The sequence below is a fragment of the Adelges cooleyi genome, unplaced genomic scaffold (assembly GCF_023614345.1).
Source record: "Adelges cooleyi isolate 19-005CV unplaced genomic scaffold, UGA_ACOO_1.1 ACOO_flye_CR_arks_rails_tigmint_CR_PRNA_651, whole genome shotgun sequence".
Taxonomy (NCBI): Eukaryota; Metazoa; Arthropoda; class Insecta; order Hemiptera; family Adelgidae; genus Adelges; species Adelges cooleyi.
This window is the reverse complement of record NW_026096352.1, coordinates 3,103,949-3,127,588: the sequence shown is the minus strand read 5'-3', so window position 1 is coordinate 3,127,588 and position 23,640 is coordinate 3,103,949. Positions and strand designations below refer to the sequence as shown.

The 23,640-nt window shown below is 29.5% G+C and overlaps 2 protein-coding genes across 6 annotated transcripts; one reads left to right on the top strand and one right to left on the bottom strand.

Annotated features, from left to right (window-relative positions):
• Window positions 1–723: 723 nt before the first annotated feature.
• On the top strand, window positions 724–16,435 carry LOC126844220 (catenin delta-2). 5 transcript variants are annotated; one of them, XM_050582232.1, is made up of 19 exons: window positions 724–839; window positions 3,276–3,437; window positions 5,082–5,132; window positions 6,199–6,267; window positions 10,101–10,257; window positions 11,171–11,318; window positions 11,392–11,658; window positions 12,526–12,642; window positions 12,775–12,828; window positions 12,885–13,104; window positions 13,168–13,321; window positions 13,384–13,523; window positions 13,921–14,159; window positions 14,225–14,358; window positions 14,425–14,677; window positions 14,759–14,897; window positions 15,046–15,418; window positions 15,727–15,819; window positions 15,914–16,435. In XM_050582232.1, exons 3-19 carry the CDS (start codon window positions 5,104–5,106, stop codon window positions 16,094–16,096), a joined length of 2,769 nt encoding a protein of 922 aa, XP_050438189.1. In that variant the 5' UTR covers window positions 724–839; window positions 3,276–3,437; window positions 5,082–5,103; the 3' UTR covers window positions 16,097–16,435. The 5 variants fall into 5 exon arrangements, with proteins under 5 accessions (XP_050438189.1, XP_050438188.1, XP_050438187.1 ...); XM_050582231.1 differs by lacking the exon at window positions 724–839 and adding an exon at window positions 4,718–4,895 and having other exon boundaries at window positions 2,258–3,437; XM_050582230.1 differs by lacking the exon at window positions 724–839 and having other exon boundaries at window positions 2,259–3,437.
• Window positions 16,436–19,598: 3,163 nt separating this feature from the next.
• On the bottom strand, window positions 19,599–22,712 carry LOC126844447 (protein Peter pan). Its single transcript, XM_050582651.1, has 6 exons — window positions 22,570–22,712; window positions 21,788–21,952; window positions 20,644–20,967; window positions 20,048–20,232; window positions 19,845–19,986; window positions 19,599–19,770 (listed from the first exon to the last, which is right to left on the bottom strand). Exons 1-6 carry the CDS (start codon window positions 22,609–22,611, stop codon window positions 19,663–19,665), a joined length of 966 nt encoding a protein of 321 aa, XP_050438608.1. The 5' UTR covers window positions 22,612–22,712; the 3' UTR covers window positions 19,599–19,662.
• Window positions 22,713–23,640: the final 928 nt, after the last annotated feature.

The following is a 23,640-nucleotide window of genomic DNA, read 5'->3' as shown; positions in this document are numbered from 1 at the left end:
CTGCACTATACATTTGTCGGCTACGCGAGTTCGCGCTGCTACTGTATTATTATTTATTATAGTAAATTATTTATTTTTAAAACTATTACTATTGATTATTACTGTATTTGAATAATTTTCTTAAGTATTCTGTATTAAAGCTTGATGTTAGAAAATCTTTAGCTATATAAAACAACTCCCTACGCCTGCCGGCTTCGGGAGCTGCCTCGAACCCCTTCGGGGCTCTTCGTTGGATGGGGGCTCACGCTCCCACACCCCCAGAGGAAAAAATAGCTCACCTAAAGGGGATAAAAAAAACTAACCTGATACTGCTCTGGAAGCGGTTAGTGACCTAACGAGTCCAAACCTAGCTATTTAATCTACCTTTTTTAGTTACAGACGTTTGAATTTCGAGATAACGGCGGCCGCGCTCTACACGATAACCTGGACCGGGTTATCGCTTCAAATGTACGGCAAAAAAAAAAAAAAAAAGGATCACGACGGGCGGTAGCAGATAGTCGACCCGGCTGTAGCCGGGTTATTGTGCAGTGCGCGGTATTAAAAATACTATCGATTAAAAAAAAAAAATCGAAAAAAAAGGGTGCCCGGTAAAGTAGATTTATACCCAATAATGATATCACATCGTTGATAATATTATTCAAATAATATAATAATCATTAGTAATAGTAATAGTATTCTAATAGTAATAATACAGTAGCAGCGCGAACTAGCGTAGCCGACAAATGTATAGTGCAGCGGCGAGCTGTTGCGGCCGCAGTTGCCGCATCGCGCCGCCAGCAAACACTAGCCGCCGCTGCCGCTGAATTACAATCATTAAGTTTTTGCTTATAACATAAATAGTAAGTATGCTAGGTGAATTCTGACTTTGCCAAAAACTTTAAAATCTATTGACAAATATAATAAATAAAAAAAAATTAAAAACCGATAATTTTTTAGCGCAGTATTGCGTTTTTAAGGAAAATTCCGAAAATCATGTTTTTGCTTATAACTTGAAAAGTAAGTATGATGTTCAATTTCTGTTTGCGTCATTTTTTTAAGCATAAAAAAATACAATTTTTAATAAAACAAAATTCAAAAAAAGTTAAAATTCACGAAGTTATTGCACTAAAAAAAAATAAGAAAATTCAGTTTTTGCTTACAACTTCAAAAGCAAGTCCGACCGACCAAATCTGACTTCACCATCGTATTCAGCGTTAAAAAAACACACAGTTTGAAAAAAAAAATTCGAAAAAAACGCGTGGTCGCTAAACTAGATTTATACCAAAAGTTTTAATGTAAAATTATACTAAGAATGCCTTTGTCTTTGTATTGTTAAATAAGTGGTTTCATTATAAGAATATATATATTAATTTGTTGTATATTTAATACAAATTTGTCATGTGTAATATATTTTTTTTTTAGCCAGGTGGGTGTCCAGACACCATAAACTCCCCCCCCCCCCAAAAAAAAAAAAATACGCCACTGGTCATGCAAAATTCAAAATAACTAAGTAAGAAAACTGACTCGCTACAGTGGCGTAGACAGGAATTTTTTTATGGGGGGGGGGGTTCATGGTTGGAAAACTCATTAAATTAGTTTCACTTATAAAAAAAATTGTATTTTTCTTTGCTTACTTGCTAATTCATCTAATACTTTTTCAGGTATTGCAAAAAAAAACACTAAGTTTATTTCACTTTTTAACACTTATAAGTTATAACAAAATATCTATTTTTCTTGGCTTTTTGGCAAATTCATCTCGATACTAGCTTAGAAGAACTAAGCCATTTAGACGATCCTGTTTAAAATAAGTTAGATGATTAAAATACAATTAAAAATTGTATATGATTACAATTTACCTCTTTCATAGTATTTCTAAGGTATGTTTTTACCCTTTGAACAATTGTAATTTTTATATTGATAACTGATATGTGATAACAATTAAAAGAACTAACGGTATTATAAAATTTAAGTATTAAGCTAAATAAAGTGTAAGGGGGGGTTTGAACCCTGGTAGTTAATTTATTTTTTGGACTATCACAGCATCTTTGAAAGCGATTTAAAAATGTTTTTTCATCTCTACATGTTTAAGCAGACTGAAAATAACTTGCTTAATTTTGGTTTTAGAGTAAAAGCACCCATTATAAAATTAAAAGAAAACAATATTCCAGAGGGCGAGACGGTGCTTTTTTTTTCAATATTCCAAGTATAACGCTCAATACATAGTTTAGAAATAACGGCTATTTTAACATTTTTAAATGACTGTAACTTTCAAAAAAAGATTTTTTTTTAAAAAACGCACCGTTTTGCTCTCCGGAATATTGTCCTCTTTTAATTTTATTATAGGTGCTTCTACTTTAAAACCAAAATTAAGCGAGTTATTTTCAGTTGGCGTAAACATGTTTTTACCACTTAAAATCACCGGTGCGACGCTCTCTTAACATGAACGGAAGTTTTTTATTTTCCTCAGACGCCGTACCGCCCCCTGTAACTCGTGAGCTCGGTAAGGCGTTAATATAATTTTACCTCCACCGACGAAGCGGCTTTACACATGACCTAACGGGAGCAAAAAGCCAAAAGGTTTATACTTTCTATCTATGCGCAGTTTGCTCGTGGACAATATACAAGTATGCGCGCGCGCATATACACACACACACACACACACACAGCCCGGCACTCGGCAGATTTGCGTTAATATTACTGTAGCGTCTTCGGCAATATAAAAGAAACATTAACAATAATAATATAATTAATGGATAATGGTGTATTGCGATTAAAAATTACAAATTGATAAGGAAACTGTAATAAATATAACAGCAACAAACAAAACGCCGTCGTACGTCGTCGGTACGATAGTTTCTGTTGTTTATTTTTAGGGCGTATATACCGTTCGCACACGGCCGTCGTCGTGTACAACAACACGCACGCACTCATTTCCCCCTCCAGCCTCCTATCAAAAGTATCACGCTGACGTTCGCCCCACGATGATAATACCCCGTTTGTTGTGTGCGAGTGCTTTTTCCCCTACTACACAATTCCCGTAATACGACGATTGATGACGTATAAATGAGGACGACCAGCGTTTCGGCTGTATGATAATACACGAACACATTAAAATTTATTATTGCTTCCGCGGATTTCAACGTGAATTTGTGTTCTTTTCGCGTTATCTCCGTGTGCGTTGGTTGGTATGTGCGAATCTCTGTCGTGTCGTCGCAGCCTCATTCGCCGTTAAGTGTTTAGCCGCAAACAACGCCGTCGGCCGTCACCGATTTGTAATTAACATTTATTACTACTAGGTATTACTAGTCTCGACTCGAACATAAACGGTATCAATTACGACGACGAAATCACGAACGTTCAATGTCGTCGTGTCGGCCAGTACCGTTCACTGGATTACAACGCCCACGCAAGGATATGATAGCTTCCTGTTAATATATTTTTACATTTTAACACCTGAGGTAAGTACAATAATTAAACGTGCATCACAGTACTTACTGACGTCCGTTTCACCAACACATCCAAACATACTCGCTTGGGTACCTGTGCAATTTAAATACTGTATATTTTGTATGTTGTCAATAAATTATGGTTAGCGTTTCTTAGTGCATTTGGACACAAGCCTGAATGTTCGTAATCGGTTAGGGTCATTACCGAGCGTAGTGTAAGCACCGAGCAAAACATATTTGTAATTAGCTAATTAGCAATTTATACTCAACCCGATCACTGGCGGTTTCAGATGCAAAGTTCAAGTAAATATAACTTTTGAACTACTAGACAACGACAATTCCTATCTTAGATTATCAACAAATAAAAAATTGCGTTCAAGTGTATTTGTTGTTCCGTTGTTGACTTGCATATCTGACTGCAGTAGATTAGGTACATTTCAAGTGTCGATTTACCCATTCCATAGACGATTAAGAAATATTTTGATTTTATAATTTTAGTTTTAGACAGTACAGAATCATTTTTTAATTATAAATTTTGACTTAAGGCTGATTTAAACTATGGTGACCATCTACCGTATATTTTGTTTTTAATAGAACTAATTTGATAAATTTTAAACCACTAGTAACAATAGGTAGTATCATAAAAAATTATTATAAATATTATGTTATGTGGGCCATAAATGTATACATTAGATTCCACTTAAAAAGAAGACCCGTGAATTGGGATAACCGCTATATCGAGACAATTCTTCATTTACTTAAATAACTAATGATTGTAAGGTAAATGTTTACTGCTTATTTGGGATATCTATTGATTAATTGGGATATTATTATAGAGTACGTCAATTATGCCCAATAATTATTCATTTCCCTAAGTTATTTTGGTTAGTAGAACACTTATTGTTGCTATTATTGCTATGGTGTTTATGTTAAACACGTTATTGAGTCTATCAGTTGTTAATTATGCGTGGTCCATACAGTAACAATGTCTTGAAAAGAACTATCCCTCTCGCAAAAAATTGAAACTCTCAATAATAATTACTGCTGCTAGGATGTAGTACTCATCTTCTATAAGACATTTTAGGAGTACAAAAATCAGTGATCGTACGGATTCAGATGTTGACAATTCTAAATATAGATTCAGATTTGTTTCTAAAAATGAAACGTGTAAATACTTTTTTTTCATAAATAAGTACATTATGTTATTTATTATAAATATAATCTTCCATATCAATAAATCAGTACCCAACTATCAGGAAATTTGTATTTTTACATACCTATTTAAATTTAAGATTATTGGGACAATGCTTTATTGGGACAAAATAACATGCAACCGATGGGTCCCAATAAAGCCGAGTATACTGTAAATACTTATTTCATGAACAAAATCTATAGTATTGAGACACTTTAAAAACATTTTAAGCATACTCAAATATTTTTTAGTTTGAAGTAAACATTAAGACATAAGAAGTGGGTACTACTTCCTTTTTTAATTTTATATAATTGTCATGCCATTTATTTGTTAGTTCTGTTTTGTTTAATTTGTGTTAATCACTTCAGTATGTGTTTTTAATTGTAGAACAGTATATAGCTAAAATTATAATGTATATATTTTTAATACTTCAAAACTAATTAATATTTTTGTAATTTCTTTAGGCAGATCCAGAGTCAGTTATCAATGAGTAATCAGCTGGTTGACTCATGTTTGTAAGTTTATATTTTATTATTTTTTTTTGAATTAATAATGCAATTGTATGCTAAATGCAAGCAAATAATGTACTAACAACAATATCTAATTAATCATTTTATATACTATTTATTTTAAATATTGAAAGTAGATATTAAAAAAAAATGGACTATTATATACATGGTCATAATTGTATATTTTTGCATATTCTCAATTATTTTAAAACATGTTGGAATTCAGTGATTAATAGTGTATTGTTCTAAAAAACTTAAACAATGTAAATAAATCATTCTTTACAAGTTAATGAACATTTTAATAAACTCAATTATAAACTTAAATTTATTTATTGCTACTAGTTCAATTTGGGCCACATTTATCTATTAGATAAAATAATTTTGCTTATGCGACTCTGGAACATTAACGTCTATAGACATTTAATAGTCTAGTCTGGTGTGTTTAGTGCGGTTTACGGTTCAATCTTCAGCTCTGAATATAAACTTTTTACATTTTTTTTATGTGCATTTACAAAATAAATAATTGTCAGTTCTTCTTTTCTTCCATCTCCCCGAGATCAATGTTTTCTCAAATTTGCTCTTCAGTGTCATTCAGCTACATCGATGTAAAGAGTATTCACTTTAGATGCGTGTAATGATACACACTATAATATATATATATATATATATTTTTTTAATAGATTTCTATATATTTCTATATATATAATATGCTTTGAGAATATTTGAACAAATTTTTAATGAAGTTTACGACATTTTAGATGTTAATACTACTAAAATACAAAATAAAAAAAAATAGTAAGTTTTAAATTTTAAAAATTAACGCTACATTAATTCATTGTTTTAATGTAATAAAAAACAAAACCTAGCAGTTCAATAAAATAAATTCAAAAGTAAATAGCATGAAAATATTATTACATTAAGATTATTGTTGTCATTGTTGTGCTATAATGTGGGCTTGGGCTATAAAATGAGATAATCGTATGTACAATTTAAGTACTTATGTTATCTTGCAAGTCGTGTGAATTTGTGTTGTACATATTATTTATATTATTCAAATTTGCTTGGGTGACAGGTTGGTGAACAGGAGGGTGGAGAAGCTCCAAGAGCAAAGCTTCACTACTTGCACTGAAATTACACAGAGGTATTGCTTTTTTAACAAAATATAATTTGATTTTTTGCTTGCTTATATAATAATTACATTTTAATTTACACTTGTTATTATTTTTACTAATGTTGCTTAGAGATTAGCATCTCATGACAAATAATATAGTTTTGTTGTATATAATACAGTACATTGAACAACAAAATTATTACCTTTTATTTAAATATAAATATAGTAGATTATTGTCAACTTTTGTTTTTTTTTTTGTACGTCTAGTTTCTTTTATTAATCAATTAAAGAATTTTCATGTGTCAATTAAAACTGTTACCTTAAAATTATTTTATTATTTAACTTTTCATTTTTATAATTAAAAAACCTAAAAAATTATTTAGATAGTAGAAGTAACTGCATGATTAGCTTTCACATTTTATCTATACATTTTAAATTTTGTGCTAGGTGTCATATATTACAATAAAGTAAAAATATTTCTGCTAAATTTCTAAAATTTAGTGTTATTGAAAATGTATAAAATAAAAACCATTTTAATTCTGTTCTTTTGAAAATAGAAGTTTATAAACACTGTATTAACAAATCTTAACTTAATAAGTTTAAATATAAATTTTTTTTTGTGGACTGAATTACCTGTTAAGGGGGAGAGTATAAAAATGCAAATAAAAATTTTCAAATCCGGGAGGGGATCTACCAATAGCACGTGTCAAAAAATTGAAAAATTGATATCTTAAAAGCGTTTTTGTAAAAAACTAAATATTTTGCTTGCCGTACAATGTAGCCCAATGAATTTTAATCTGATTGACATGTAGTTTGGCGAATTTTTTTCTTTAACTTACTGGCCTTTGCGTGAAGTTTATTAATTATTGTTACTTAATTAATAATAAATACTGTTTTAAGAAATTTTTTTAAAAAAAATTAGGTATTTTTCGTTAAAAATTATTCTGAATTTTTAATTAAATTTTTTTTTTTTAATTTTAGGTTCACGCAAAGTGTATGAACGTTTCATAACAGAAAAATGTTGGCATTTTCTTTTTTGATAAGTAGAGCGACCTTTACGCTGTATGGCGCAAAATCGAAATACTTTTACTTAGTTTTTTAACTTAAACATTAAATATAATTTTTGACAAAATTAATTATTTTATAGACAAAATTATTGTTACATACAATTTGAATAATCCTGCATTGTGCATCATTCATAATTTAATCATTATCTAATAATACATAATTATTACTAATAAATTACAGTTTCTACTTTTTCCACATTTTCAGCTATAACTCTGCTTAGTTTATATATTGACTAAAAACAAATGTTTCATAACATACCTACTTTTTTTTGTTAACCATTGCGTTAAATTGTATTATTATTTTTTATAATTAATGCTAAAAGTCATCTATTTTCATACATTAAAAAAAAAAAAAATTATTATGCTCATATCTCACCCCCGCTTAAAAAGTGACACAACTGAAAAAACATGATTTTTGAGGTTATTATAGCGTATTTTAAATAAATATCATATTTTTATTGTGTGACAACTTCATAAGTCTATTATTATTTTTCACCGATAGATGGCACAAACGTCACTGGTCATGTCACTTGGTGTTACAATATTTTACTGTTACAATATTATTATTAAAAATAGAGAATGTCGACAGTTTATAGGGAAGAGGAGGAGAGAAGCATACATAGAAAGTTTAGGGGAAAAAACAAATAAATTGATCAGTTAATGAAGTTACAAAAAATTTAACAAAATGTTGTAATTTTTTAAATGACTCTATTGGAAAATGGAATTTTTCCAGTTGTGTCACGTTTTAAGCGGGGGTGCATATAGCCTAATTTTAAGGTCAAAATTTTAAAATGACAAGATGAGTGAATACAGAGGGATAGCACTAGAGGCAATTGTCTTCTCTATTGCAAACATATTTTGCTTAAATAATATAATAATTATTATGTATATTTTGTATTTATTATTAATATTGGAACTAAGGGTGGGAATAGTAAAATTATTATAATTTTAATATAGAACAATATAAACGTGCCTTTCTAAGTCTTAATCCAGAATCCGTTCTTGCCTTCTCTCATGATCTATGAAATCTCAGTGTTATTCAAACTAAACTACAACCTATGTATTCTAAGTTTAAAATTTAGAATTTTAACAATTTAATTTCAAAAAAATTTTGATTTTAGTTTCAATCTAAATAGCAGGTGAAAAATATTTAAAGTATAGTCTAACTGAAAAATGTTTATCAATACAATAAAAATATATATACAATAAAATATAGTGTTTTCCTCGTTATGTGAAAGAAAAATCTAAAAATTCTAAATTTATATGACATTAAAATGAGAAACTTAGGTATCAAAAAAAATATATGTTTGAGCATATATTTAACTCAAAATAGAACTTGCTGTGTGTAATACAAACAATTAAAGTTTAGTTTTGAAAAGTAAGACTGCCAACCTAATTTATATTATATTATTACTCACAAATTCTATATCCATTCTTTTTGCTCCAAACTTAAGTAACTTAAATAGGAAGTATTTATCCTCAAGGTTGCTTTGAAGCAAGGTGTTTAACTGCTTTGAATAATTTGTTAAAATTTTAATAATTTTTGACTCGTACATTTCTCTTTGAATGTTTAGGAGTGTAAATAATTTAAGTTAATTAACTTAAACTAATTAGATAAAAAATGTATGTTGGTTTTTCACTTTCTGAATGAAAAGATAACCAATCAGTATTAAATAGTTAAAATGAAAATTTTCAGTCTATCATTTATGTTTATTCGAGTATAAATTCACATGAGTTAATTTTCATTTACCGAAAATGTATTATAATCATTTTTAATATGTATGAATTTTCATCTGTTCCCCCTTTGAATTTCTGCAGTATGATGATTTTGCATACTTTTTTTACTCACATTAGGAAGCTAAAACTCCCAGGTCCCCTAATTTTTCAAGTCACTGCTATACAACATTCATGACTTTTCACTAGTCATGAATGGTTTTCACTTTTGGATACTACCAAACTTAAAAGTCTTTTCATGACCACAAATGTTGATATCTTGTTAGGCCTTCAAGCTCTTGGACTTCATTCTCAAATATGTCAAATATTGTAGAGTCCAATGGGAACCACCTACTACTTATGAAGTCCATCATTAAAAGGGTCCAGCAACACTCTTCCTTTGTGTGCTTGTTCTGAGAACTCAAAATCCCTTATCCTTTCTATAACTATTTTCCAGTCCTTAGTCTCTCCAACAGCAGACGTGCATGTAATCTCTCTTTCCTCTCCAATATCCTTACAGGTAAAACGGATTATGCTAGTCTCCTATCCCTTATTTTCTTCAAAGTTCCCTCCTGCTTCACTTGTTTATTTGTCCCTTACCATAGCCCATTCTCTCCACAATTAATATTACTATATTTTATTTATAATTATTATGTAATTTATTAAATTTTTCTTATGATAGACATAACGATAATCTGTTTTATAAACTGTAAAGTTTACAATAAAAATGAAGTATAGGATGAGTTAAATAGAAAACGCCAAAACTACTTCCCAATGCTTGAGCTTCAAATTAATAAAAGCTGATATAAAACCACCATTTTGATGATATTGTGTGACACCTACATACGCAGTCAATAATATAATAAAATAAAACTATTCATCTATATTGTTCTTTGCTTGACATTTTCTTCTTATATTTTGTATTTTTATTTTAGTTTGAAATATATTTTTTTTAGGTGTTTTATATTAGTGGTAAGACTCCATAATAAATTAAAATGTAATATTTTACATTTTAAATTAAACAGTATCCAAAATTTTTAAAAAAATATTGATGTTTATTTCTTTATGTTTTTGTGTTTTTAGGTCGCAGACCGATTTATCTCAAAATAATTCTTATTCAAATGACATTACATATTCAAGCAACGGCCTTCCAGAAAGTCATTCTGCTAATTCATCAGCTCAGTGCAATGAAAAACCTTTGTTAGTTTCACAAACAAAGAAACATCAAACAACTCAACAAGTATGTTTTAAATCTTATTTCGTATTAGTCATGGGAATTTTCGTTCCTTTCTAGGAAGTGTTCCAATTGGTAAATTTTTTTATAAAAGAAACAATTCTAAATGTTTTGTTCCATCGTTCTAATTAGTACTTATAATCTATGAATGATAGACATTATATCATTATTACTAACACTAACTGACTTAAGAATTTAAATAAGTGCCATTTATTCTTAGTACCCAAAATAATATTTGTACAAAATTTAAATTTTAACAATTTATTAATAAACAAACAATTGTTCTTTAAACCACAAGGGTTTCATCTTACCTAACGCTCCTCAGTTTAGTAAAAAAACATAGCATTATAAAAATGGTTAAAAATTAAGTATAAACAACCCTTGTGTATCTATATAATAGTTTGTTTCTTGCAATTTTGTATTACATATATATTATGTTTTATGTGCTTATGGCTTTTTTTAATACATACAAATCTGAGCCTTAGAAATAATATTGATTTTATATTTATATTTGTATTAAATAAAAAAAACTTTAATAAGAAATGTAAAGAAAATGTACCAACAACCAATAAATTCCCAGCTTCATGAACGACAAACTAGTAGGTACTCAGTATAACAATTAACAAGTTTGTTATCGTAATTCTATTATTTACCAACATGTACTCATGGTCTATTAACATAGAAGTAACATTTTTCTTTTCGTTTAACTTTTGGTCAGTATTACTGGTTTAGCGTTATATTGTCGTTCTGTATGGACGTGAAATATTAAACCAGTAGGAACTACGAGGAACAAGCAAATAAAATTGCCTCCCTCTGTACTCGTTCCAAAGTAATGATACATTCAGGAATGATCCAACACTATTTTGTATTTTAATAAAGAAACATTGTATAATAATTAAAATATTTAAATTACCTTTAGGTTACAACTGTTACTAAAGTTGTGAGAGAAGTTCATCATATGATACCTAATGGTCATTCAATAGATTACATTCCGTATACATTAGGAGTATCATCATCCTCTGCTTCGTCTACTCAACCTAATAATTCAGTTCATATGTCAGAATCTGGTTTGTATTTATTATTTACAATATTATATGTTTTTATATTTATGTTAACTAATTAGATGATTTACTCCTTCAGGACATTTTAATAATGACTACCAAAACTATAATCCTGGTTGCCAAGACTATGATCATTATGTTGGTATTCACTCTGGACTTTCGTATTCCAATTATAATAATGTAGTTGGTCAACAAGGTGCTAAGTTAGATGGAAGTGCATACCAGATGTACGATACTGGTGTTCATTCTAATCAACATGGCCATGACTACAATGAAACAGCTCCTACACCTCCCAGCCCTAGTGCATGTAGCGAATCTCCTCCACCTCAACAGCTCTTGGCTCAAGGTAAAAATTATTATCGAAAAATTCTTCTACTTAACTACCAACTCAATACAGTGACAATGTAATAGGCCCCATACACGGTCAGTATTGTAATCACATTGATTGATATTCAAAACTGACCGTGAGGTCTATACTAGTACAAACGCTTCTTAAATTATAAAAAAGGCGCTTTTTTAGTACTAGGCCGAAAACTATATAAACATGAATGTCTCAATGCCACTAGAAACATTGTAAACTATAAAGTGATGTCAGTGGTGTAATTTTCTTTGCTACACAGAAAAGCATAGAATCATGGATATGTTTTAGAGCTTAGATGACAATATAACCAAATCATCTTGATTGAATTTCAAAAATGTCCTCTCCTTCCCCCTACCAATATCTACAACCTTCTAACTTTCACTCCATTTAACGCAATTTTTTGTAATAACTTAGTAATAACCTGATAAAATAAAAAAAAAGATCTGATAATAACCTCCCAAGAAAATGGTCGAAAAAAATTCCTAATAATCATCGGGTAATAATCCCTATAATCATCCGTTAATAACCTGATAGTAACCTAAAACAAAATTGCAAAAAGTTTAGATTTACAGCCAGTGATTGAACCATGAACTGGTCACGCTAAACTCACCAGACTCCGACGACTTTTTTGTCTCAACATTTTTTGTTTGTATCCAGCCCAAAAACATCCTTGTTAAAATATTATATTTAAGAAACTTTAAAATGTTTAATGTGTCATTTACTTTTTAGAGAACTAATACTTTGTAAATGCTGTAGTTTTTTTTTGAGACAACAAAAATTGTATGTTTCATAATATTATGTTAAATATTGTTACCTATGTAATAATAATTGGTTTTACAATATATTTTGAAGATTATATAAGAAAAGGATTGCCATACCCACCTTCAGGATATGAAGAACTGGATACACAAATGCATCCAAATCATGATCACTATCATCGGATAACACCGTCACCTGGTGATTGTTATGGTAAGTTTTTTTAAAAAAAAGTTTGAAAATAATGCATCCCACTTTATTCTTTTCTGATATTGAAATCTTTAAACATGTTTGTAAGAAATAATGATCTTTTAAAATTAATATAGTTTAATATTATTTATTCAGATCAAATGAGTAGCTCCTGGAATATGGATGAATGTGGAGATCCAATGGCTCAAGGTATTTTGTAGTAAAATATCAGTTTAAAATAAAATTCTAACAAATGTTTATTTTAGGACTTAGATGGAGAGATCCAAATCTTCCAGAAGTCATAACATTTTTGGCCAATCCAAATAATTTGATCAAAGCAAATGCAGCAGCTTACTTGCAGCATTTATGTTACATGGACGATCAAAATAAACAAAAAACAAGAGCATTAGGGGGAATACCTGCTTTGGTCAAGCTCTTAAATCATGATTGCCCTGATGTTTACAGAAATGCTTGTGGGGCTCTAAGGTAAAAAACTAGCTTGTTTTTAAAAACCATAAGTATTTTCTATATTGTATTCTTTACTTGTAGAAATTTATCATATGGGAGACAAAACGATGAAAACAAACGAGCTATTAAAGATGCTGGTGGAATACCATTATTAATAAACTTGTTGCATAAATCTGCCGATGCGGAAGTTAAGGAATTGGTCACTGGAGTTTTATGGAATTTATCGTCATGCGAGGTAAAATTTATAGATATGTTTGGAAAACATATTTTAAAATAAATTATGTCCTTTGTGTGTAGGATTTGAAAAAATCAATTATTGATGATGGACTTTCCACCATTGTGAATCAGATATTGATACCGCATTCAGGATGGAGTCCAACTGCATGTAGTGATATATGCTGGTCAACTGTATTCAGAAATACTTCTGGAGTATTAAGGTACTCATAATTTAATTTTTGTGTTATTATTGTATTGAGAACAAGTGGCTAAGGGGTTAGTTTATACTACACACTGTCGCTAGTTCTGGTCATAGGGGGCTCAGTTTACTATGCAAGAACTTATACAGTAAAAAAGAACTGCCACACCTTCTCCGGCCATCAGTGGTGTAGATATAGTTGGGACAAGTTGCCTGCCAAAAGCTCATACTGTTTCTGCACGTCTTTGAATTACATACATTTTAAGCGCACTGTCTACACACTGCTGGCAACAGACCAACCACATCTATCACAGAACTTACAAGGGTTTAAAAATCTCCAGAGAGAATGTTGCCCTTTCTAAAAGAAAAAAAAAACAAATTGTATCGTTATTGAATAAAACTTCTGTGTTGGATTTTAGGAATATAAGCTCAGCTGGTGAATATGCTCGAAGGAAATTACGGGAATGTGAACATTTGATTGACTCACTTCTGTATGTTATATCAACTGCAGTAGAAAAATCTAATATTGGAAATAAAAGTGTTGAAAATTGTGTTTGTATTTTGAGAAACTTGTCTTATCGTTGTCAAGAAGTTGAAGACCCAAATTATGACAAGCACCCTTTACCTACTCAAAGTAGAGTTGGTCCACAACCCAAAGGTGGGATTAGAAAATATTATCATACTTGTGCATTTAATCTAATTTCATGTTTTATATTTTTTCAGGAGAAAATCTAGGTTGTTTTGGTGCTAGTAAAAAGAAAAAAGATATTATAGTGTCGCCAAAAGAAAATCCTAGCAACCGTATCATACCTAGAACAGAACCAGCTAAAGGAATGGAACTTTTATGGCAGCCAGAAGTGAGTGCATAAGTAACATATTTATTTATAAGGTTACTATATACTGATAATGATTTGTTTTAAAAGGTTGTTCAATCATATTTGGCACTTCTTCAAAGTTGTTCAAATCCAGAAACTTTAGAAGCAGCAGCTGGAGCTATACAGAATTTGGCTGCGTGTTATTGGCAGCCTAGTATTGAAATCAGAGCGGCTGTTCGTAAAGAAAAAGGCTTACCTATTTTGGTAGAACTCCTTCGTATGGAAGTTGATCGTGTCGTTTGTGCTGTAGCAACCGCATTGAGGAACTTGGCTATTGATCAACGAAATAAGGAACTTATTGGTTAGTTGAAAATTGGCTTTTGACGTAGTCAATGTTTTCATGCAATTACGGAGGAAATATATTAATAATTCTGAACTTTAGGCAAGTACGCAATGAGAGATTTGGTTCAAAAACTACCCTCGGGAAATGCTCAACATGACCAGGGAACTTCAGATGATACTATAGCAGCTGTATTGGCCACGTTAAATGAAGTTATTAAGAAAAATGCTGAGTTTGCAAGGTAAGTACTAAAATCAATACAGAACAAGTATAGATATTATACATACATAGTAGCTGTTATGTATACTATTAGTAACACAATCTGAATTATTTCTATTACAAACATTTTGGTCACGTAGGTTTTAAATACGTTAAACTTTTTTGCTTAGGTCACTATTAGATTCAAGTGGAGTAGAAAGATTAATGAACATAGTTAGACAGCGACAGAAGTATACATCTAGAGTATTGAAATTTGCCAGTCAAGTGTTGTTTGCCATGTGGCAACATCAAGAATTGAGAGATGCTTATAAAAAACATGGATGGAGAGAACAGGACTTTGTAACTAAAACGATTGCCGCAAGAAATGCTGCTGGTGGTGTAAATTCACCAAATAATGCCAATAGTACACTAAATCGACCAATGGCTAGTCAGGGCGGCACTCGTTATGAAGATAGAACAATACAAAGGCAACCGAATCCAAATGTCACTTCCCAGATGAATCATTCATTACCAAACTCAAATGCGAATTCTACTTATCAAGCTGTAAGTCATTTATAAATTGCCTAGTTAGAAATTTATATTTTAAATATAATAGATCCAATGAATTAAAAGTAATTATAGTATATATTTTTAGCCAATAGAAGTTATGGCTACTATTTAAGCTACTATTGAATTTTTAATTTGCAATAATTTTATTTCAAGCATGTTGCGCATCAAGCTGGTTGTACAGTTGTAAAGTTAACTTACCAATAAAATCTTTATAAGCAGTTTATACTGTTTTTTAACTAGTTCTAGTGTTGTTAAAACTTAAATATATGATGCAAAATTCAATAAATTCTATCTGTTTGTAGAATGACGATATTCCATTAGCAGATATGCCGTATCCTGAAGTAGCAACACATACACCACCAGTTGGTGGGGTACTGATTTATCCCCCTGGACATGTAAGATGTGTTGTTGTTTATTCACAAAAATTAAAATATTAGGTGAATGGGGATTTTCGTTATAAATAATTTATTTTACTTTTTCTTCATTTAGCCATTAAGACCCGGAGAACCTCTTTATGCTCAGGTGAATCGCGAAAAGAAAAAGAATAAACAATATGATCCATCAGTAAATGTATCCATGGGAGGCGAGATGTGGAACTATAACGAACAAGCACAACCAAAGGTATCGTCTGTTGATGTATCCACTGCTCAAGGTGGTGATTCTTGGGTGTAAATGCAATTTGTGAGAAACTTCACTCATACTTTTAAAATTTAATATTTACATTTTGTAAGCAATTGTTATTATTACGAAGTGATATTATTATTATTTCCGTATTTGTGACACAACCAATTTTTTATACATTATTATTATATTTAGACAGTAAGGTTTTTTTTTAAATTTTTAACTATTTATGAAATGTAAATTTGTATTACATAAATACCTTTCCAAACACTTGAACACATCCCTTATGAAATGTATGCCAGTACATAGCATTTGATACAATTTCAATAAGTTAATGTGCCAATATAATGTTATACCTAAGACTTAGTACAATATACATTTTTACACAAATATTGTTAAGCGGAGTTTACATGTTTCTTTTTTATACAGCATTTAAATTTTAACAGTTAAAAATATGGTGAATTTTCGATCTCATTACACATTAATGTGAATTAGGGAAATTAATAAAGTAAATAAATAACATATTATTTTTATCTACAGTAAACACCTTAGACTAGTGCAAAAAATAAGCTGTAAACTCCTCATGAGGTAAGACTAAAATAAAATGAATAAATTATTACATAAATGTGCAATGATCTTTTATTAATTAAAAGTTTTGTTTAAAAAAAATGTTTTAAATAAAGCCTAGCCATTGATGTGCTTTAGAAAACTGAACTTTTTTATCGTAATTTGTATATGTTAAGAGAAACAAAAAATATATGACAACCAAATAGCTCTAAGCGCTTTTATGTTCCTGCATTAACATTTTAGTTATACATACTTAGATATTGTGAACATTTTTTTTATATTCAAACATATATTTATATATTATAGACTATTATTAAAATGTGAAGTAGCATCGCCCCTACCCAAATGATTGCCCTTTTCTGTTAATAAAGTTTATAATCTTTATTATAATACTTATATAATAATTATCAGAAAAATCTCTTTTTTTTTTTTTTAACATTTTTATATAAGAACAATTATTGATATAATTATTATATAATCTCAGTATGGCTTCATCACTGTATTTTAAGACAAATTATTATTATATTTTTCTTAAACTCTTCGATTTTAGTTTGACACTTCATACTAATCGAATACGATCATGGAAGTTTGATATAAGCCTCATATATATATACATGCATAATAATAATCATTGTATTGTCAAATACCAGTATTATTAGTATCAGACTTATACAAATAATGCAAAAGACCAAAGTGTCATATGTATGTTAATTATTATTATTAGACATTACAAGTATTCTCTATATAAACCCATTGTCATGTCAAAATATAAACTCATTCAAATAAAGTAGTGTGCATATTCTATTATATAACAGACTGTTTTTATTTATACGGGTTTGACTAGTTTCGTCCATTTTTTAAATGTTTTTCCTACAGCATACCCTTTCAATCGACAATAGCTTATTCAAATAAGAAATCCCTAAAATTTTAGTTACCCTGCTTAACTTTTAACTATTTAAACTCTCAAGTGCTTCTTCGTGAATTTTAGCTTCAATGGGACAGCTGATTATTGATTTTATACTACATACACTAAAACTAGTTTCCTGTAAATAGATTTACTCGAGTAGCATCTCTATCAATCCGTAATAATGCCTAACAAGGAATTTAAACACCTTTGGCAGAAAATTATTTGGCGTATCGCCATTGTTAAGAAAATAAAAACAAATCTAATCATTCTAGAATAAAACTGAAAATTCAAAATATATTGGTAATAATATTGTAACAATTTTAAAATAATAATTTACTATGAAGTAGTATTTACCATGTAGTATGAATATATACTTTTTTTCTTTGCATCATGATGTAAAATTTGAGCCATTATAATAATTGATATATTATGTGTTTTATATTTATAAAACAAATAATTTCATTATACAACGAATATTGTCAGTGAAAAACACAGGAGTGCAGGAAGAAGAATCTGGAAGTCACAACAACTGTTATATTTTAACGTTCATGTAAATATTGCAGCTACAGATAAGATACTAGGGTATCAACTGTTTCATTGACAGTTTCACTTCTTCCATTAGGCTCTCTCATCGAGCAGTAGAACCAGTGAAAAAAGTAAATACTATATCTAAGGTGCCAAAGAAAGTGATAATTACAGGAGTCACGAAGGGTTCTGTTATTCCCTACTAAACTGAATATAGGTAATAGCATTACGGAATTTATAATCGTATGCGATTGGTATTTTGGTTGGTCAAAAGAGCTGAAAATTAGATTAAAGGTAAACGTAGCCTTTATCTATACATAAAACAAAAATAACAACATATTTCTTTTTATTATGAAAAAACCCCAAAAAATTACTTAACAACTACAGTCGTGGATTTTGAAGGCGCTTTAATACGAATCTGGGGATACTGTGGGATACAGTATCCCCAGAGGGATTCTTTGGTAATTTGTATACAATACATTTTCTTCCAATTTTAGAAAAGATCTTTTATACTGTCGCCGGTGTATCTAGAATTATTTAGATAATGCCTCTGTCATTTATATGTTCTCGAACCTTCGGGCGCGCGCGTGTGCTTTATATTGCCTATTGAAATTTAGCTTGAAACGAAAAATGTTGAATAGTTTACAAGTTAGATTTATTTTAAAGGAAAAATTAAAATGTTCTATGTTAATCAAAATAATGCATAAAAAAATTCATGAGAAAGTACTAATTTTGAGCTAAAGCTCTGAAATTTGAAGAATTTCTTATTTAAATGTTACTAAGTTGTCGTAGTAACAACGATAAGAAGGAGGGGGGAATGTTAAACCTTATTTTTTGACAGTCTAATATGCATATTTAGTTTTTGGTGTATAATATTAAAATAGTATGTTATATTTTTGTTCAACCTAACAAAGTCAATAGAAGTAGCAGGACTCTAAAAATTCGAAATTTTACTAAATCGATTTTATTATATCTATTTAGACATTTGTTTAATATTTTATTTTTTAACGACTTAAAATACTCTCTCTTGGCTATTAATATTGGTTAACAATATGTTGGAAGGTATTAGATAATCTTCTTGCTATACATAACTTAATTTCAAAAAAGTATCACATCTGTGCACTGTCATCGATTTAATCTATATCCATATTATTATCTATGGGTTGTAAACATGTGAGTCCTCTTAATAATTGAACACGTTAAAACTGAAAACTCATACAATTTTAAGTAAATATTTTTGGTTAAATAATAGTTTCCCTAAGCGTAGATAACGACTAACAGACAGTTAAGTCATAATAGATTGTACGTAGGTAACAGAATTCACACATTTAATTATACAGTGCAAAAATTATGATATATGTATAAATATAAATCATTTTGTATTTCATATTATAATAAGTTGATGGATGATATTAAAACCAGTGACTTCTCCACATACTAGACTATGCAAAACAATGTGTAGTAAACATACTTTTTTTACATACACATTGTAAGTAATTCAACTAATTTGATGTAATTGCTTAATATGTATTTAATGTTAGATGATCAAAAATGTATTAAAACAATTATACTAGTTTATTAAACATATTTTATTTAAAACAACTGACAAAAAAAGGTGTTATTTTGAATCTTTTGGTATATCTTTTGAATTTTCTGTATAATTTTTTTGAATGTACTCGTGAAACATTACATCACCGGCCATTAGTCCTTCTTCCACTTTAATGAGCTATAAATATTAATTTCAATTATACCTTTAGCTTTCGTTACACTCATAGTAAGTTTACAGTTATACACACATACCTGCAATGTAAGGCGTGGACCCAGCTCACTTAACCGTATTGAAGATTGAGTACCCACAATGTTACCTCGACTAACAAGCTTTTGTGGTACAACTATAGTGCTCGATTGGTCTTCGACTTCACTTTCAGACAGCAGTTCAGGTCTGAAAAAAAATTTAAGATTATTATAATGTAGAAACACAAACCACAATTGTATTAATTTACTTTAACAAAAACTCATCTATGTCATTTAAATTGGATAAGTCTGGCACTTTACTTTGGACAATTTTTTTTACACCTTTAGATAAACCAACTGGAACAGTTTTTATTGCATAATGTCGAAATTCAATTAACTTTGTTTCAGGGTTGTAATTCATCAATACGCACCGCTTTATATCATTTAAATTCACCTATAACAGTACAATAAGTTGAAAACAAATAGAATCATATGTCTAAGACTCTGTAGAATATTAGTATATATGACCTATCCCAGATAGCGAATTTGCCTAGAAACTATCTTATGATGGCCTTCAAGGATATATATATATATGTATAGATATTGATGCCCTCAACAATCATAACTCACTTAACATTTTTTTTTTACGGATAACATGTTTTCTGTATTACCGACGAAAAAGGTAGTTACTCAATTGTGTTATATAGAACTTTTTTGGTCGATTCAAGATACGACCTTATTCGCCGGTAATACAAAAGACGTGTGATATCAGATTTCAAAATACAATTTTTTTTTTTTTTTAAAGCGAGTTACGACTTTTTGTTGGGGGGTGTCGATACATAATTTATAAAAAATATATACTTACTTTTGTGACATTAATAGTAGGAAACATATTTTGAAACATGGTTGACATTAGATTGATATGTAGTCCTTCTCCAGTAAAATTGTTCATGACTATGAGCGGCGCATGACTAAACAATTTTGGATTGACCATTTGTTTGCGTAAAGATGACACAATATCTTTACTGAGTGCATAATTATGCAATTTAAATGTCAAGGTAGGACCTTGTGGAAGCCTAGCTACTCGGAAATTGACCCCTGTATCAGAGCTTGTAAACACAGCCAAGTGTGAAACATGTAAAGGACCAGCTAGGGACACAAAATCCTTTATTGTGTTTTTCTTATATACCTAAGTACAAAAAACATAAACTGTCAAAACAATAAACAATGCTAATTTTGGTATCCTATTATATGAATGTGTACTGTATATGTGTGTGTAGCTGTGTATGGCAGTTATCACACAATAATACTAAAACGGCTGCACCATTATTGTAGTGGAATTTTTCAATTTGTAGCTCAAATATCGGTGTATGCTTTAGTCTATTGTAATTTTGTAGAAACAACTCTTTAAAACATTTAATCTTATTATTTATAAACCTGGTTTATAAGACTGATTTTAGTTATGTTTGTTGTAACATTAAATATTTGAGGTAAAGTTGCTTTGATAAAAATTATTGAATAATCTAATAATTAGTAAGAAAGATAATAATAAATTGTATTTTTAAAAGGGAATCAGAAAGCCGGCTTTCTGATGAAAATTCCTTTATATTTATACAATTTTGGTAAATGATAATCAAAACACATTTTAATTTACTCTAATCAGATAAATGATATATCAGCAGCAAATCAGCTTAATTTTTTACCTTTCTGTTTAGACTATAGATGATTTTTTTTGGAGTGTTTATGCATGAGTAATAAAAAAGTTTTTATACACAACCAACAATCAAAAACACATTTTTTCTTTAAAATTTACTCAATACAATGTTTAATCTACTCAAACAAAAAATGTGTATACTCCATAGTTGATGTTTCTTTGGAATATGAAAGGTGTGCCTACTAAGGATAAACATATATGACTTTACTATACAACCTTTTCTGGAGTTTGTTTAATCTTAGGGTAGCGAGTTTTACTGTTATTTATTATTTTTAAAATATAATTCATTTGTTACCTGCAGTGAGGCTGCAGTAAATGGTTCCATAACTTTCCTGAAATCTTTTACCAGTTGTAAAAGACTTTTACCTATTTGACCTCTATGAATAACAAATGAATGAGGTGCTCTTTTTAGGTCTTCTGGTTCTTGATAAACAGTTTTCTTAAGCTGCTTTAACCTTTTCTAAAATTAAAACAATGATTTTAGAATATGACTTCTATTATTGTGGATATAGATATTAGTTTATTAGTAAATAAATAATTAAAATGTTATATTTTTAATCTACCATTCAACCACTATTAAAAAAAAGTAAAGCTGTAAAGAATAAGAATATCAATATTAAATAATATTAGTAATTGGACTAGTAAACAATATTGAAAGATTTACAAACATTAAAATGTAAAATTTTAATAATTTTATGTGTTACGATTATAATCACAACATGCCTAAATAGATATATTTACTAATTAAAGTTGCTAATTAGCTACACGAAAATCAAAACATTTCCTAGAAGCTAGGTTTCCATTTGTATATTGCTATGGGCTATCTACGAGTTAATCTATGTTTGATGTTTAGGTTTCAGTGCTACAGACCAAATGATAAGTACAACCTATGTTTTTATGCAAAAAATAACAAAACTTATAAGTATTTGTGTAATAAGATGCAGTTAAACGACACATATTAATGAATATTAGAAGCATATAGAATATTTGTCATTTAATGAACCATCCATTAACTCATTTTTAGGTGAACTTAGGGGAATAACTTAATAAGTATGATTAAATATTGAGTGTACTTACGTTTTTTTTTACTGTAGATTTTCGTTTAGACTTAGAACCCATTTTTAAATATTAGTTACAACGACTTATTGTTTACTGTAGACGTCTGTGGTTATTTAGTTATTAAGATGCACGTGCGTCGAACATCGTAGGCTGTAAAGTTAATCTGTGATAAGTGATTTGAACTCAACAGTGTTTTTCTTCCAAGATAATTTTTTTTTTTTGATAAAAAAACGAGTTTGTATCAATTGTCCCGATATCATTATTCCAATCGCAATTCGTTCCACGCGTGGAATAAATGGTAAACGTACATGCACGGTACACCAGTTACAAAAAATTACCATTTTTATATTTTAATGTAATTATAAGTTTAAAAAGCAATTACAGGTCGGGGCATAGTGGGGCGGGAAGGTCACATGTCTACAGAATTATTATAAACGCTTTGATGCGAATCTGTGGATAGTAGGTATATTGATTAAGTATATATAGAATATAGATAGCTCACACGATATAGAGAAGATAAGGTGACACCACTCAACTTCTTATCAGTAAAAATCTGGGGTCGAATGCTTCAGGCATTTTGGTAGTTCAGCTTTGCTGTACAGGTGGCGCCACCATTCGCCCGGAGGCCGATATTTTCTATGCGGCTTATGGACGATAAACGTTTTATTTTTTATTTTTATGTTAATTATTCTTTATTTGGAGTTTTTATTATTTTTATTGTCTTATTTAGTAATAAGTAATTATTTTGTTAACTTTTTAATTGCGAAAACTGTGTTTTTTAACGGCATTAAAGTAAATATTAGCACTAGAATATAGCTTTCATAATTAATTAAATTAAATTTATTCTGATCTAGTCTTTGTCCAGCACAGTTATTTATTTTATTATTTTAGCTACTCTACTAATATAAAGTAGTATTCCAATACTAATTAATCATTAGTATACATGGTCATAATTTCTAAATTCTAGATCAGAGTAATAGAATAAATCTATAGTAGAGCAAATATTGCCAATAAATTATAAATCTAAAAGATCTACATTAGTCAATGAATGTTATTTGTAAAAATGAATAAGAACAACAGTATTTTGTA

What these genes read in the sequence shown, in the direction of transcription:
- LOC126844220 (XM_050582232.1), top strand. Translation starts at nt 5,104, where the DNA reads ATGAGTAATCAGCTGGTTGACTCATGTTT. An exon ending in AACATCAAACAACTCAACAA is followed by an intron (nt 10,258 to 11,170) that starts GTATGTTTTAAA and finishes AATTACCTTTAG; the next exon opens with GTTACAACTGTTACTAAAGT. An exon ending in AAAAATGCTGAGTTTGCAAG is followed by an intron (nt 14,898 to 15,045) that starts GTAAGTACTAAA and finishes TTTTTTGCTTAG; the next exon opens with GTCACTATTAGATTCAAGTG.
- LOC126844447 (XM_050582651.1), bottom strand. Translation starts at nt 22,611, where the DNA reads ATGGGTTCTAAGTCTAAACGAAAATCTACAGTAAAAAAAAAC. An exon ending in TTACTGCAGCCTCACTGCAG is followed by an intron (nt 20,968 to 21,787) that starts GTAACAAATGAA and finishes TTTTGTACTTAG; the next exon opens with GTATATAAGAAAAACACAAT. An exon ending in CTACTATTAATGTCACAAAA is followed by an intron (nt 20,233 to 20,643) that starts GTAAGTATATAT and finishes GTACTGTTATAG; the next exon opens with GTGAATTTAAATGATATAAA.